This window comes from Monodelphis domestica, chromosome 6, assembly GCF_027887165.1.
Source record: "Monodelphis domestica isolate mMonDom1 chromosome 6, mMonDom1.pri, whole genome shotgun sequence".
NCBI classification, from domain to species: domain Eukaryota; kingdom Metazoa; phylum Chordata; class Mammalia; order Didelphimorphia; family Didelphidae; genus Monodelphis; species Monodelphis domestica.
In genome coordinates this window covers 172,132,078-172,149,092 of record NC_077232.1, presented here as the reverse complement: position 1 = coordinate 172,149,092, position 17,015 = coordinate 172,132,078, and the positions used below count along the sequence as shown (strand labels likewise).

The 17,015-nt window shown below is 36.9% G+C and overlaps 1 protein-coding gene across 2 annotated transcripts in view; it reads left to right on the top strand.

Moving 5' to 3' along the window:
- Nucleotides 1-201: 201 nt before the first annotated feature.
- LOC103097953 (malate synthase-like) overlaps nt 202-17,015 on the top strand; it is a 76,980-nt gene continuing 60,166 nt past the window's right edge. For both annotated transcript variants that reach the window (XM_056802716.1, XM_007496306.3), the window contains exon 1: nt 202-341. In XM_056802716.1, the coding sequence (XP_056658694.1) occupies nt 333-341 (9 nt within the window). In that variant the 5' untranslated portion in view covers nt 202-332. The remainder of the gene's footprint in view (nt 342-17,015) is intronic.

Sequence of the window (17,015 nt, the reverse complement as noted above, 5' to 3'; positions counted from 1 at the left end):
GTGGGCAGCGACATCCGCAGCGGCCCCGCCCCCGCTTTCCCCGCGGGAGTCGAGGACTTCACGCAGACACCCAACCCAGTCTTGCGCCCGCGCTCCTCTACCGCCCCAGGAGGATTTCTGATGGGGTCAGTCCGTTCCTCAGGCCGACTCCGGCTGGAAGCCCCGGTAACATCTAAGAGAGCTGTCAGGCGGTAAAGCGTTACTAGCCCAGCCGCGTCTAATAATGTTTCCGCCCCGCCGTACAAGAGATAAACGTACTGAGGAAGGGGCGGAGCCTCGTACCCAGAAGTCTCGCGAGAACCTCCGCGGCGTAGGGTTGGGCGCGAGCCTGGATGGAGAAGGTAAGTCATACGTCCCCAACGTCTGAGAGAAGCTGTAGCGCGGCTACTGGGGAACGGGGGTGTGTGTGGGGGAGGTGCTTCCGGGCGTGGAGGGTGGGGAACTTTGAAAATGGGAGGTCCTGGGATCTGAAAAATTGGGTAGCGGAGGTGGGGCGAGTGATTCTTGATCCAGCTGACTTTAGCTCTCCATATTTCAGGCTGTTTCAAAGGTCGGAGGGTAATTATATTTGGGCGCTTTCTAAGAACTCCTACACCCGACCCCTTGTAATGCGGGACGGCTAGGAGACTTCTCTCGTTCCACTCTCACCTCCAGGATCGAAGAGAAAACCTATTTGGCGCTCAGAGCCCTTCACAACCTGCCCCCCTTCTATCTTTCCAGTTTTGTTTTTTACTATTTATTTTACTTTATTTTATCTAACGCTTAAATAATCTCTGCTCTCTCCGCTCTTCTCTTTCCTCCCCTACCCCCTTTGAGAAAGCATGAAAACCAAAACTCATTACAAACGTATATAAAAAGGAAAACAAATCCCCACAATAGCCCTGTCATCCATCCTCTACCCCCACAAAGTGTCTCTGAGGCCATCACTTCTCTTTTTGGAGATAGGTAGCCTGTTTCATCAGAAATTGTGGTTTGTTGTATTGATCAGAGTTCCTAAGTCTTTAAAGTCATCTTTATGATATTCCTGTCGTCTAAATTGTTCTCCTGGTTCTGCTACCCACTTCATTCTACATCAGTTCTTGTGAATCCTCCAGATTTCTCTGAAATTATCCCGTTATTTCTTATAGCACAGTAGTATTCCATATCATTCATATTCCATAACTTGTTCAGCCATTCCCCAATTGATGGGCATACCCATGGTTTCCAATTCTTTGTTACCATGGAAAGAACTACCATATTTTTTCATGTGGTTCCATTTCTTCTATCCATGAGTCAAATATAAACCTCCATATTTGATATGTAAAGCTCTTTAACCTGGCTCTGCCCTATCTTCTCAGTCATCTTATGCATTATTTCAGTTCATGCATTTTCCATTTCAATCATAAAGTGCCTGACTTGTGGGGAAATACTGGAGTGGATTGCCATTTCTTTCTCTAGTTCCTTTACAGATGACAAAACTGAGACAAACAGGATTAAGTAACTCTTCCAGGGTCACACATCTAGTATCTCAGGCCAGATATAAACTCAGGAAGAGGAGTCTTCCTGACTTCAGACCTGACACTCTATCTGTCTCACTACCTGGATGCCGACTTTATGGATTAGTGGCTCCCATTTGTATTTGAATTTTACACCACTGGTCTATAGGATTTGACACTGTTGATTATCCTATTCTTTCATCTTGAATTCTAAGAGACTGTGTTCCAAGATTCCTTCTACCCTTTCACAGACTTTAGGCTCAGTTGAACTAGTTACCCTTCTTCAACCATGCCCTTCCTTTCCATCTTTCTCCTTTTCTCACTTTGTTTCCTCTCTCTATGGTGAACTTTACATTTCTACTTCTTGAAAATACTACTCATATCTCAAGACCTAGCTCAGATGCCCCCTCTTTCAAGAACCCTTTCTGATCTTTATTTCCCCCTCCCAGTTAGAAAAGATCTTTCCTTTGTCCACATGACAGCATAACAGCATAGAGATAAATGTAATGTAACATAAGTTCAAATAATTAAATATACAGGCAATAAAGGGTAATTTTTCTTTTAAAATTCCAGAAGTGTTTATTGGTATGATTCAAATGATCTCATGTTGTGGTGAAAATTTTCATCTTTTAAGATTATTATAATATTGAACAATGGCCGCCAAGGAATTTACTTATGAAATTCCTAAAATGAAACACTCAAGTCAGAATGGAGTTTATGGAGGTTTAATCACAATGGGAATAGGGAAAAGGAGAGGGAGAGAAGGAGAGAGGAGAAAAGGGAAAGGGGTTACTCAGCCTCTGACCAAGGCAGAGGGAGTTTAGGCCCAAAGGGCCAAGGTGGAAGGAATCAGTCCTTGACTCACGTGACCGATCTGAAGGGAAGCTGTCTGCAGGCCTCCTCTCTCTTCAAGCTTCTAACACAAACTGGTATCTAGCCCTGTCTACAGGAAGTGAGCGAATTCCAGAGGCTGCTCTCTCTGTCACTTCCTATGCCTCACACGTGCCAATGGTGGCTCAAGCTTGGCTTAGGACAGCCCAGGTGGGCAGTTAGTTATTTCTGATTTGTCATTGACTAGCATGTGCCTGTGTAGTGTGGGTGTGCACAATTTTTGGGTGCTAGACCAAGATGGAGATTTTAAAATTCACACTCAACAGACTGATTTTGGGGTAAGAATAGAAGTTTATTGATTATATCAAGTTATTGAGTAAACCTACATCATAATAATGTGATATAGATCCCCATGGCTCTCTTGCAACCAGGGACAACCTGAGCTGGGTTAGGCAGCTTAATAAATAGATTTTTATCTATTTATGCAGCCCCTCAGACATCCCAAGACATCTTTGATTGGTGATAACTAATTAGGAGATGGGCCATCAATTTATCCATCCTTCACCATCCCCACAGGTGGACAAGTAAAAAACCCTTTCTTCCCCTTCATGTGTTACACAAATTCTGTTAAAAAACAAGATATTCATTAAGATTCCCAAGAACAAAAAATATGCAAAAAGTAGCAGACTGGATGGTATCTCTGACCCAGATTCCAGACATAAGAATACTCAGTAATTCTTCCTAATATATGGGAAGTAATATAATACATGAAAAATAAATTCTTACATTGTGGATTATCAACTAAATATGAATGAGCAGTATATGACTGTCTAGGAAAGCTAATGCATTCATAGGCAGCATTAAGAGAAACAAAGGACTTGGAAAGTAAGAGTATTACTGTACTATGCCTTTGTTCAACTATATCTGGGATGCTGTGTTCTACTCTGCACATCACAATTTAAGATCTTATGAGTTGGATAGAGGAAACCAGGATGGTGAAGGGCCTTGATTTCTTGTCATATAAGAATCAGCTAAAGGAACTGAGGCTCTATAGTATGAATAAGAGAAGATTTCATGGGGAGTACATATGATCATTATTTTCAGGTATTCAAAGAGGTACAGAGGTAGAAGAGACATTCTTTAATGGCCAAAATGAAAAAATGGAGATTAAGTTATGATCATGTATTTTCTATCAGAAGTGGAGGAAGGGGACCAAAGGAGTTTATGTCAGATTTCCTCAGCATTCCCAGTTGTAAAAATAAGAGCTGTAAAAATAATATAGCAATGGGTTATAAACTGATTTTGATACCCTGCTTGCTCTGCTTATAAAGTATCTTCAGTTTATGTCAATGAAGTGAAGCTCAGAAGTGAACTTCTCTTCAGGGCCAGGTGCAAGGATGCTAAAAAGACTCTTGTTATAAAAAATAAAATATTTATTGAAAATATAAGGATAAAAAAAGATCTCTAAGTCTAAGGGATTCTCACTCTACCCAAATAAATCTCCCTGGTTCTGCAAGGAACCGTTTCTCCTGTTTCCAGGCTACACTGATCCTTTTTAATCTGACTAATCCAAATTTTTACTATTCTATATAAATAACACTATTATCCTTATAATTCTTAAATTTGTCTCCAAGTTATAAAAATAACAAAGGCTAACTGGCTGAGTTTCAGCAAGAACCAAGTTAGGACTCTGAGCATTAGCAGACTCAGAATCCAAACCAAAGACCAGGTTTTTCTTTGGTCTTCTCAGAGTTAAAACAATCTATAAAAACAGCAATAGATAGTCACTAGTGTTTCCTAAGTTGGGAAAGGAAAACGCTTAGCTCTTTCAGATCTTTCCCTACTTTCCTTCTACCTCAGACAGTGAGAGAGAGACTTAATTTCTAATATCATTAGATATTAGACATCACCTTATACAATGAAGTAAAAGATACTAAGTTAGATCATGGTCTCGAAGGGTCTGGAGTAGATCAGGCCACAGGTAGAAGTGGAAGATAGAAGGAGAAATGAAAATATTGAGAACATAGTTGCTATGTGAAATATAACATAGGAAGTTAATAACAAATGTAAAGCTGGACTTTGGAACACCAGTCAAATCCTGACAAGTTCTTTTTTCATGAATTTGTAGTGTATATGAAAATTACTATTTTTTATTTAAATTTATTTGTTCTTTACATTAAAATGCCCAGATAATTTCCTCCTCCTCTTCCCTCCCTCCATTTGAGTAGGCATCATTTGACAAAAAGATATATGTATATATAAAACTATGTCTTATTTATTTAGCTTTATCATTTCTTTCTCTGGAGGTGGACATACACAAGTCATTCTTCAAACAACATTTCTGTTGTTGTATATAAAGTTCTCTTGGTTCTGCTTGTTTCACTCTTCTTAATTTCACATAGGTCTTTCCATGTTTAAAAACTGACCTGCTTGTCAGTTGTTATAGCACAGTAGTATTCCATAACAATCATCTGCCCCAAATTGTTTATCCATTCCCCAATTATATTCCTTCAATTTCTAGTTCTCTGCCATCATAATGAGGGCTGCTATAAATATTTTAGAACATATAGGTTATTTTCTTTTTTTCCTGATCACCTTAGATAATTAGATAAACCTGATATTGGCATTGATGAGTCAGAAGGTATACACAGTTTTATAACTCTTTGAGCATAATTCCAGGTTGCTTTCCAAAATGATTGTATCAGTTCACAGTTCCACCAACATTGTATGTGTCCCCATTTTTCCACATTCCCTAAAGCACTTGTCATTTTGCCCTTTTTATCATTTTGGCAAACTTCATAGGTTTGAGATGGTATCTTAAAGTTGTTTTGATTTGCATTTCTCTAATCAATAATGATTTAGTACATTTTTCATATAGTTATATATAGCTTTGATGTCTTCATCCAAAAACTGTCCATATATTTTAACTATTTATCAATTGGAGAATGGCTTATATTCTTGTAGATTTGACAACATTTTCTATATATTTTAGATTTGAGACTATCCAAGAAGCTGCATAAATTTTTCCCCAACTTATTGCCTTTCTTCTAATCTTGGCTACATTAGTTTTACTTGTGCAAACCCTTTTTAATTTAATGTATTTGTTATTAATGAATTATTTTAAAATGGAATTATGAAGAATGATCCCTAGAAAAAAAGATCCTAAATTTCATTGATTAGCTGAGATTCGTTCATGGAGTACTTACCAGATCTAGAGAGAGAGCAATCCTTAGCTTAAGCCGACCAACTTACTTGCATCCCCTGGGGACAAGATTTGGCTTGTTTTAAGAAAACTTAATACAATTTATACAAATCATACTCATAAAACAAACCATAAAGCAGTGTCATAAAAATATTCTTTGCCTTATATAAGGATTTAGCACAATGTTCTTTTAAATAACTAGGTTCTCTGGTGTGTTTGAAATAGTGAAGAAATTGAGTTGACAGAGAGTTTAGTAGTCTGGGCCAATTCTAGATTTGTAAATATTTGATTTTCCTACACCTTTTCAGAAATACATCTATTATGTGGTGTAGAAATCAACACTGTAGGATGTGGAATTTGTACCAGAAGAGGATACATGGGCTGATTTTCAACCAGTGTGTGTGTGTGTGTGTGTGTGTGTGTGTGTGTGTGTGTGAGAGAGAGAGAGAGAGAGAGAGAGAGAGAGAGAGAGAGAGAGAGAATGTGCTATAGTAGAAGTCAACTTGGAAATACATTGTTGTTTACATTTCAAAGATAATTTTACAAAGATCTTTTAATTACCATCTTAATTACCAAGTAACCTTTACAATTTTATTAGAGATACCATATTAATGATAATGGGCTATCTGGTTTTACCAACAAAAGATTAAAAAACGCTGACTGTTTTTGTTTCCTAGGTGTGTCTCAGATTCTCTAAAATCTGTCTCATTAATGTATCTATTCTTTCCATTTAACATAAAATATATTTGGTATGGATAATTATTCAATTTTCTTCTAATTAGTATTATCCTTTGGATTTCTTGTACTTTAACTTATGGCATTCCTATAAATTGCTCTCCTTTTTTCTTTTTTTGCACAGATCTATTGCCTGCTTTTTCATTTTTAATATTTTGTTCCAGAATTTTAAATTTTACTTATAGTAGTGTTTATCTGCCACCTAGAGGTCAAGGAAGTTTCTTTTTATAAATTCCAGACACATTTTCCTTTCTGTATTTTGCCTAGTGGGGGCAGCTGGGTGCCCATGCCTAATTGGTGATCAGTAATTTGTTTTCATACACTTTTATGACAATTAGTCCTAGAACTTTAGCCACCTATATCAGACTACCTTGTCAAAAATCCAGTCAGTGCTGGTGGCATATGCCTGTAATTCCAGCTCCCAGGGAGGCTGACTGAGATTTATAGATGCTTGAGCTTGGGAGAATTGAGCTATAGGACTAGCTAGGCTGACTGGGTATCTATCCTAAGACCAGAATCTATATGGTGAGCCTCTCTGGTGATCGATCCATCATGTTGCTGACGGAAGGACAAACCAGCCCATGTCAGAAATGGAATGTCTAAGTTCCCCTGCTTATCAGTAGTAGGATTGGACCTCTGAGTAGCCCCCATACTTATAACCTGGGGAAAGGGAAGCAGTCCCATGACTCCATTGTCAGACTATACCAGTTATAAATTCATTTGGGTAATCAAATATCTTTTTTAAAAAAGACAAAAAGAACAAATCCTTCACATACATGCCTTAACTGTGAATTATTTTAATGTCACATTTCTTAAAACCTAACAAATATTAAGGAATAAGAGTTTTGTGATAATTTTTGAGCCTGGAATATCTCAGACTTAATGACTTTGAATGGCCAGGGAATAATTGAAAACAATGAGTTTTTGGGGAAAAGGAAAAGAAGAGGCACCCTGGTAGTAACTACTGAAAATTACCTTGGGAAACTTCTAGGAAGGTGACAAGAAAGGCAGATTCCTCAAAGTTGCCTTCAAAAATAGGAATGGAGGGGGCAGCTGGGTAGCTCAGTGGATTGAGAGCCAGGCCTAGAGATGGGAGGTCCTGGGTTCAAATGTGACCCCAGACATAGCCAATAAACAGTATTGACTCCAAGATGGAAGGTAAGGGTTTATAAAAAAAAATTAGGAATGAAAAACTAAAAGTGAATGAGTAAATTAACAAAAATTCAAGCATTCACTCTGTTCGTTAAACTGTAAACTCCTTGAGAGTAAGGACTGTCTTTTTGCCTTTCTTTGTATTCCTAGCATGGCATAGAGTAAGTGTGAAATAAATGTATATTGCCTGACTGACTCAGTTGGCAAAATGACAAATTAATTAAGCATTCCATTATACATAAGATGAACAGGGAGTACTTCTCTGAATGATCTGCAGCTGTTCATTAGAGAAAGCACCAGGACACTGGATTCACCTGGGTATTTCCTGGTGCCTAGACAAGGGACCACATGAGTCTGCACATACTTAGAAGAAAGAAGAGAAAGAGGATACTGCATAGAAGAAGAACAAGTGTAAGAAAAGTGGGACTACTTGAATGAACAGAGATGGAACAAGACAGCTGCAGGTTCCATTTGGAGCAGGGAAATGGAAAGCTGTACACATGCTCTGCTCTGGTGAGAGTCCCAGAAGAATCCTGATCCCAAAACAGAAGCAAGAGGTTTCACAGAAGTCAACCTACCAAAGAAGTCAGTAGACTCCTACAATATTCCTACAGAACTCCACAATTCACATGATACTGAATCTTAAGCTTTTTATCATCTTATGAGCCATGTATTCTGAAATAACTATGTCATTCCACAAATGTGTAATATAACAAAACAGATTTTAAATATAGAAAGCATCCACAGAAATAAATAGGAACATTCTACTATGCTTTAAAACATGATAAACACATCATTTTACACATACAGGCACCAAATAATATAGTAATTAAATTTATTCTTTAAAGTTTGCAGTTTTACAATTAAGAAATACATATAAAATAAGTAATAGTAGATTTCAAAAAAATAAAGTTACATGTTCAAATAGTGTTAAATAATATATGTGTTTTTGTATACAGTATTTATGTGTGTATTTGTGGTATAGTGAATTGAACTATGGGTGGAGATTAAGGAGGAATTAGATTATGCTCCCCAAAGGGCCTATATGGGATTACCCATTTATATATGGTGGCTAGAGGACAACTCGACTATTTGATCATTTTCTTGTTATTTATACACCTTTTACTATTTAAATATTTTTGCTGTTGAGTAGGAATCTAAGTGGTTTGGTAAACAGAGAATGTTGTCCTTGATTAGGAATTTGGATGTGATTTGCAAAATTGATCATCCAGTACAGCCATCTTGAACCTGGGAGAAGCATTAGGGGGCTCTGAAGCAAGAGTAATCAGAGACTTCTATGTCTTCCCAGTTGTGACATATGTGGGATTATAATTTATTATAAAAAGCAAGGGATATACTTTTCCCCCTCCAAGTTCAAATAGGGATTTCACAAAAATTGGTCATGTTCTTAACCATAGAGAAACCCAAGATAAATTTAGGCAGAAATTTTGTATTTTTTATTTCCAGAACATAATTAAATAGTACCAGTTCCTAGTCTTATTTATTAGTTAAATAGTTCTTTTACTTTCAGTTTGATTAATTTCCCCTTTAATTTTTGGGATTTCCAATCTAGTTTTTATCTGGAGATTTTTCATTTGTTCTTTTTCTAATTTTTAAAGTTGTACGCCCAATTCATTGATCTCCTCTCTCTGTATTTTTTTGGTCTACTCAATGATATAAATTTTCCCCTGAGTACTGCTTTGGCTGTATCCCATAGGTTTTGGTATGATGTCTCCTCATTGTCATTCTCTTTAATGAAGTCTGTAATTGTTTCTGTGATTTCTTCTTTGACCAACCTGTTTTGAAGAATTAGATTAATTAGTTTCTAATTAATTTAAAATTTGCCTTTCCAGGGATCCTTGTTAATTATAATTTTTGCTGCATTATGATCTGAAAAAGTGGCATTTATTATTTCTGCTTTTCTACATTTATTGGCAATATTTCTATGCCCTAATAGATGGTCGATCTTTGGATATATGCCATGTACTGCTGAGAAGAAGGTATATTCCTTTTTATCCATGTTCATTTTTATCCAGCTATCTATTAACTAATTTTTCTAGCATTTCATTTACTTCCCTTACTTCTTTCTTTATTTTTTGGTTCAATTTATCTAGTTCTGAAAGGGGAAGGTTAAGATCTTCGACTAGTATGGTCTTACTGTCTATTTAGTAGATAAAGGCCAATTAGGGATCCTATTAGTTTCATTGGCCTCAGCAATGATTTTCTTTTTTTCCTGTTTTGTAAGCAATTCATCTAAAAAAATGTCAAAATCATTGTAGTCAGAATTATATTGTTTGGATTATTTTTTTGGAACTTCTTTATAACTTCTCTTTGTTCCCCCTCAAAAGACAGGTTTTCCTTTTTAAAATCATGTCACTTTGGGTAAAGCCCTTATGCTGTTTAACATGAACTAACTCATGGTCAGGGGTCATCATTGGAATCTCTCTCAAAGGGAAAAAGAGTGCCCACACTCTTCTCTAGTTCTGCCATTTCTCTAATTTAGTCATGCTCTCTTGTTTATCAGTGCCATTTTTCTCTGTCTCATATTTCTGTATTATAGACACGAAGTAATTCACTTTTAAGGTTAATTCATTAAATCTTATTTCCTGTAGTACCAATTCTTTAAATTGGTTGAAGATATAGGTGAGTACCATCTTCACCAGTAACAATAACAATATTACCCCCACTCCTAATGGTATAAAGCTCAAAAAATCCAATAACATAAGGGTAAGTAGTCCCATCATGCAGTTAGGGAATGCTATTCCCTTAATATAAGAAGGAATCATCAAAAAAATTTGGGTATAGCTCCCAAGTACACTGTTATAAAACCAAATTTTTCTATATAGCCACTGCCTTCTAATTGTCACTAAGTGACAAGAGGCACAGCTGAGGGTCTAACTGAAAACCTGCACAGTAGGAGGTCCAATATACTAATAGCAATTCTTTAGGCTCTGTCTTAGTTTAGCTTGCCAGAAAATGTAACATATAGGAATGTTAAGGAGGGAAATTGGGGTACAGAATCTCCTTTTCTGCTTGTAATAGATTGGGCAGGTGCTCAAGGATAACTGCTAGAGACAGATGTAAAAAATCTCTATCTAACAACTATTAAAGATTAAGGAAAGATAATAAAGGTTTTTGAGGATTAGGATTCCCTAATCTAAAAAGGTCTAAACTTATCCCAGTCCCCCCTGGTCCTCAGGGATTGGCTTCCTGCTCAGGTTTACCTTTGAGCCTCCTTAAAATTCCTTATCTAACACTAAAAAAACAAACTATACTAAATAACCTTATGCTAATTACTAATGATCTAATTATATATTTACTGTCTTGGTAAATCTCCATCAGCTTTGAATTAGTTGGTAGTCCTCTCACTCTCTGCCCACTGCCAGCCCTTCCGGGCCTAGGTAGGCTTTTAAAGCCTGACCAGGCTGCAAAATTGCTTGGTCCTCTCAGCCTCCACACAGAAGAAAAACTGCCTCTTTCTTTCTCTTTTCTGTTGATTTCCCCCACAAACTTAATCCAGACATTCTAACCTGTTCTCCTCCTTCACCTCCTACTGGGTTTTTCAGTGTTCTAGGGAACAGAAACGCCAGTCTTCTAAGGAAAAACAAACAAACAAACATAAAAACCTCCCAGAGACCCCCTGCTGTGCAGGTTAGCAGTGGAAAACCCAACTGACTCTGGCTACCCAGAATTCCAGCTGGCACCCTTCCCAAGATTCTCTCTGGCCTTAAAGAAACCTTAACCACTATTCTTTACCCTGACCTTGGCTGCTAAGATTCCAATTACCCCAAATGGTCCCCATTAGCGCTATGGCTTAATTAATCCTAATAGTATGATCTTACTATCTGTTTCCAATTTGAGCTCCTTCAATTTTTCCTTTAGAAATCTAGATGCCACACCATTTGGTACATTAATGTTTAGTAATATTACTTCATTGTTTATCGTACTTCTTAGCAAAATGTAATGTCCTTCCTTATCTCTTTTAGTCAGATCTATTTCTACTTTGGCTTTGTCTGGTATGATTGCTACTTCTGCTTTCTTCACTTTAGATGATCCATAATATATTCTGCTCCAGCCTTTTACCTTTGTGTAAATAGAATTGTGTACCCTAGGACTATACTCCAAAAAAATTTCTTTACTTTTCCCAGAATTCTTTGAATTACATTCCCTACTTTGCATCCTCACATTTTGTAAATAAATAAGTTTGCTACAATCCCACCTTTTGTTCTTACCTCTTCTCATACTCTTCTACTCTTCCCCTTTACTGAGGTCAGGTTATCTCTCTCCTCACTGTTTTTTTTATTCCCTTTATTTCAAGTTATTATTAATAAATTCTTATAAAATATAATACTTGGAGTAGTGGATATAATTTTTAATCTTATAATTTTGATGACACAAAGTCTGGACTTCAGAACCTTCAGGTGAGTAGAGAAACCACGTTTTTCTCCTGCTGTTTCCACCCCCACCCCCCAGCCACCCCACCCGCCTGACTGCTTTCATTTAACAGGGAGGCTCTCAACCGAAAAGGGATAAGTTGCTTCTCACATCCATCCGCTTGAGCCACCATTCCTCACTGCTGCCTCCAGCCACTGCTGCAACCCCTACTGCCCAGCCTGCAGCCTCTCCTTGCCTGTGACCAGACCATGCTTTTCAACACACAAGCTAGGAGTTCTTAAGAAGCTAATGAAGTATAAATCCCCCTTTCCCTTGCTTGCTATGGCTTCCCAAGCCAATTTTTAAGCTGACCAGGGACTGAGTTATCATGGGGCCACTGTTTTTACCGCTGTGTGCAGGGAAGGGACAAAACTTTTCTCCTAAACATTCCTTGTGAAGCTTTTGCTCCTAGGCAGTGCATACTAGGGTAGCACCACCTACTGACAGGAAGTAGAGATTTCAAGCATGGCTCAGTTTCCTGCCTCTCTCAATCAGCTTCCATTTCCAGAGACCTTTGTTGAGCTCACGCAGCTTACAGCTTTAGGATGTCTTTTCTTCTGTTCATTGGGGGTTTTCTACTGATTGGATACCTTGCAGTTGATAGCTTGATGAATCTTAAGATTCAAGGGGGAGATGCATCTCCCTACACCCCCTTGCCATTTTAGCCTGCCCAGTCTCTACAACAGTCCCATATGGAATTTGTTCACACTATGCTCAGTGCATGTATGGGGAACTCCAGAAGTGTGACCAAAGGAATCTGAATGGATGAGGATACTACGGAAGGGAAACCTTAAAGAGATCTGGAAGTTTATTGATGTTAACTTTTGGAGTTTTTGTTTCCCCTCCATAATAGTGAAGCAGTCTATTGGAATTGGAGAAAAGGACTTTTGAATTCAGTGTCTGTATCTTCTCACACTTATTGTATTTGCTGAGTGTTTGCTTTACAATTTAATTTTGTTTTTTAAGATATTAATCTAATCAATACTATTCTATTACACTGAATCATTTTAAGCTACTGTGTCTTCCTTATTAGCTATATGTTCTGTTACATTGTCTTTATTTGTACCGTTTCCTGATGACTGTACTGAAGAAAATATCATTGTAAATGTCCATAAACAACTTGCACAAACCCTTTTCACTGGCAAAACCATAAGTCTTTATGGTTGCAAGGTTTGTTACCAGATCCATCTAGGTCACATGTTGCCTTAACAGCCTTTTGTTCCTTTTTTGCTTTTGTTAATTGTCACATAGATGATTGATGGGCTCCATCAAACTGGATACAACCTGTATACAACCTTTAGAGAATTTAATGAGCTAAATATCTCAATTGATTTTAAGGGGTCTTCAAAAGTGATTTTGAGATATCTAATAGCATCAATACCTCTTAACTGATCATTTGCCTGCCTCTCAGTTGTTTGTAATAAGAGGTAAGGGTCCATTTGTAGTTGAAGACAAGTGCAATGACATTGTTGTATTTCCCATGTCCACATTTATTAAAAATGTAATGGATGAGACATCTGAAGTGATTTTCACTGTTTTTCTTCTCTGCTCCACATTGAAATGGATGGGACATATTGGAGATAGTCCTTTTACACAGTTAGTCTCATTCTAGAGGGAGGGAGGTTTCCTGAAGAGTCTTAGTTACCTCAAAATGGATTATGATCTCATCCAGGAGGTGGGAAAAATTTTTTCCTGGGAAGCCTAGTAGCTTCTGAACAGGTTTATATATATTTGTAACTCTTCAGCTTATTCTACCCTTCTACCAGAATGTTCTAAATTCTTGGTAACATTTTTAGACCCAAAAGGTTTTCATCAGCAGTACAGAGATTTTTGTTTTTATGGGCTCCTCTGCCACATTTTGGAATAATGGCAGTAATAGACTTTGTTAAAAATATCTCCACTAACGTTGAAAGATTTGATAGATCTAGAAAATTTGCTATTGTTATTAACTGTGCTATTATGAATTTTGGGAATTTTAGTATTTCTTTAAATGTGCATTGCCTGCTGTACTGCTGTTTTATATAGCTGTTACTTTGTAAAAATCATTTGCACTCACACTGTGGGTCATGGCCAAGTTAAAGAGGAAATGGATCTCGTTTTTGGGGTGAAAAACCTTTGTATTCTACCTCTCTTTGGCTGATATAGTGTGTCACTGATTATAAGCTATATGTTTTCAATTTTTAAAACAATTTTTATTATGCTTTTCCCTTGTATGTACAATATAGTATTTGAGTTTTATTTTTCTCTCTCATTTTTTTGTACTTGAAGCACATGTTACCAGTATTAAAGGGTTTTTTTAAATTTTGCAGTAGGGTAATTAGCCCTAATGTCAATGCATACTGAAAAAGCTTTAGATTATAGAAGCCTGTCATTCATTGTTTAAAAAATTATGGGACTTTGCTTAATAATTGTGTCTGATTCCAGGAGAAGGGAAAACAAAAAGGGCCACTGCACAGTGCCAAACAAGCACAAAGTAAACCTGCATATTGCCAATTGAGCACAAGGTCAAAGAGACCAACCAATTCCAGTGGGATTGATGAGATTTTGAGTCAAGACAAGAGGACATTTTCTTGCTTGAGATTCAAGGTTGTAGCTGTTTGACATATGTCAGAGGCAGGTTTTCCCCAACTCATATTCTATTAAGCACCTCACTTTGGCTGCCATCCAGGCTCCTGTATCCCTGAGAGAAAAGGTAAAATCAGACCTGGGAATGCTATTTCCCATTTGCTGCTAAAATCTAGTCCTCTTTCTTTCTTTCATAGTATAGCAAACTTTCTGTAATCCTGGCTGCTATTTGGGTAAGTGCATACTTGCTACTACAGGCTTATGGAACACAAATCACTTTAATTGGGCCCTGATTCAGGGAACTGTTATAAGTTTATTTTTCCTTTACTTAGACTTTTTTACACATAAGACTTTGATATTTTATATTTCATCTGGAAGTTATTTTTTCTCTTTTATTTGGATTTTTCAATGTTTTTTATCTCTTTTGCCAATTGATTCATATACCTCATAACTCAACCATGTATCCCTGTGTGATCCCTGTGTTTGTCAATAATTTCCTCAGGGGGAATGTACTATAATCATATGATGCAAAGTTTAAATTCTTTCGAGAGTAATTTTAGGATAAGAAACTTGCTACCTCCCCAGATCCAGAAAGTGAACTGTTTGGAGAAGACACCATGAAGATGTCTGCAGAAACCACACACTGCACCAGAAGATTCAGAGTGAACTTTGGGATGTGGTGAATTTGAACTATGAGAGGTTGAATGTGTTTATTTTGAATGTATACTATGCCAAAGGGAACTGCCCCCAAATTGGTTTTTGTCAATGTAGCAATCATTGGTTTTGTTCTTTTTCTCTTTTATTTCCCTTTTATTCCCAAAATTATTGTAATTTTCCTTTAGAAACTGTAATATTAAAAATTCCTTTAGTTAAAAATTTTTAGAATTTTAAGTTTGTTATGTTTAAATGATCCCTTGGTGAGACTAGTCTCCCAAAGGATAATGGGGGATATGTATAAATAGAATTGTGTACCCCAGGACTGTTTCCCAGAATTCCTTTACTTTTCCCATAATTCCTTGAATTATATTCCCTACTTATATCCTTATTTTTTGTAAATAAGTTTGCTGCGACCCTGCTTTTTGCTCTCTTTTCTTCCCACATTTTCCTCCCCATCCCCCTTCCTTCCAGACTGTGGCCAGGTTATCTCTCTCTCTAGTCACTGTTTTTTAAATTCCCTTTACTTCAAGTTATTATTAATAAATTCTTATAAAATATTGTACTTGTAGTAGTGGATATAATTTTAAATCTTACACCTTGAATCTGTGTGTATCACTTTGCCTAAAATGTGTTTCTTGTAAGTAACACATAGTAGGATTCTGGTTTTTAATCCATTCTGCTATCTGTTTCTGTGTTAATGGGTGAGTTCATCCCATTCACATTAATTGCTATGATTACTGTGTATTGCCCTCCATCATATTATCTCCTTTGGATCCTGCTCTATGCCCTTTCACTCTATTTCTCCTCACCAGTATTTTACTTTTTGTCACCTCCCCAAATCCCCCTCCCTTAAAGTACCCCCCTTCCCTTGTCTTGTCCCCCTTCTACTTCTCTGTAGGGTAAGATAGAATGCTATGCTCCACTGAGTATACTTGTTTTTCCCTCTCTGAACCAGTTACAAAAAGTAAAGTTTAAGCATTGCCTGTCACCACCCTTATCCTCCCCTCTCTGTATTGATTTTTCTCACCTCTTTATGTTATATAATTTGCCCCATTCTTTCTCTTCTTTCCCTTTTCTCTCAGTGCAACCCTCTCAGCCCTTGATTATTTTTACATGTCATTCATATGCATACATATACATATATATTCCATATTATCACATTTATATGTACATCATATCTTTGTATAACATCATATACTTCATATTATCATAATCAGCTTAGTTTTCCGCCATCTTTTTGAGTAAATTCCTTCTATCTTCTCTACTACTGACAGTAATTTTTGGGAATTATAAAAATCCTCTTCCCATGTAGACATGTAGACATTTTTATCTTAATGAGTCCCTTAAATTTTCTCTTTCTTATTTATCTTTCTGGACTTCTCTTGTGTCTCATATTTGGCCTTCACATTTTTTGTTTAGGTATGGCTTATCCCTCAGGAATGCTTGGAAATCTTCTATCTTATTGAATGTCCATTCCCCCCCCCCCCCCGAAATTGTATACTCAGTTTTGCTGGATAGGTGATTCTGGTTTGTAAACCAAATCTTTCACCTTTCTGAATATCATATTCCATGTCTTCTGATCCTTTTATGTAGAAGCCACTAGGTCTTGAGTCATCCTGATTGCAGCTCCATGGATTTGAATACTTTCTGGCTGCTTGAAGTACTTTTTCCTTGACTTGGTGGCTCTTGAATTTGGCTATTACATTCCTGGAAGTTGTCAATTGAGGATTTCTTTCTGGAGGCGATCTGTGAATTCTTTCAATTTCAATTTCATTTTCTTGTTCAAGGATCTCTAGGCAATTCTATCTTTGATAATTTCTTGTAATATGATATACAAGTTTTTTTTCTTCATCATGGCTTTCAGGTAATCCAATAATTATCAGATTGTCTCTCCTGTATCTATTTTCTAGGTCTGTAATTTTTTCAATAAGATATTTCATGTTTTCCTCTGTTTTTTCATTCCT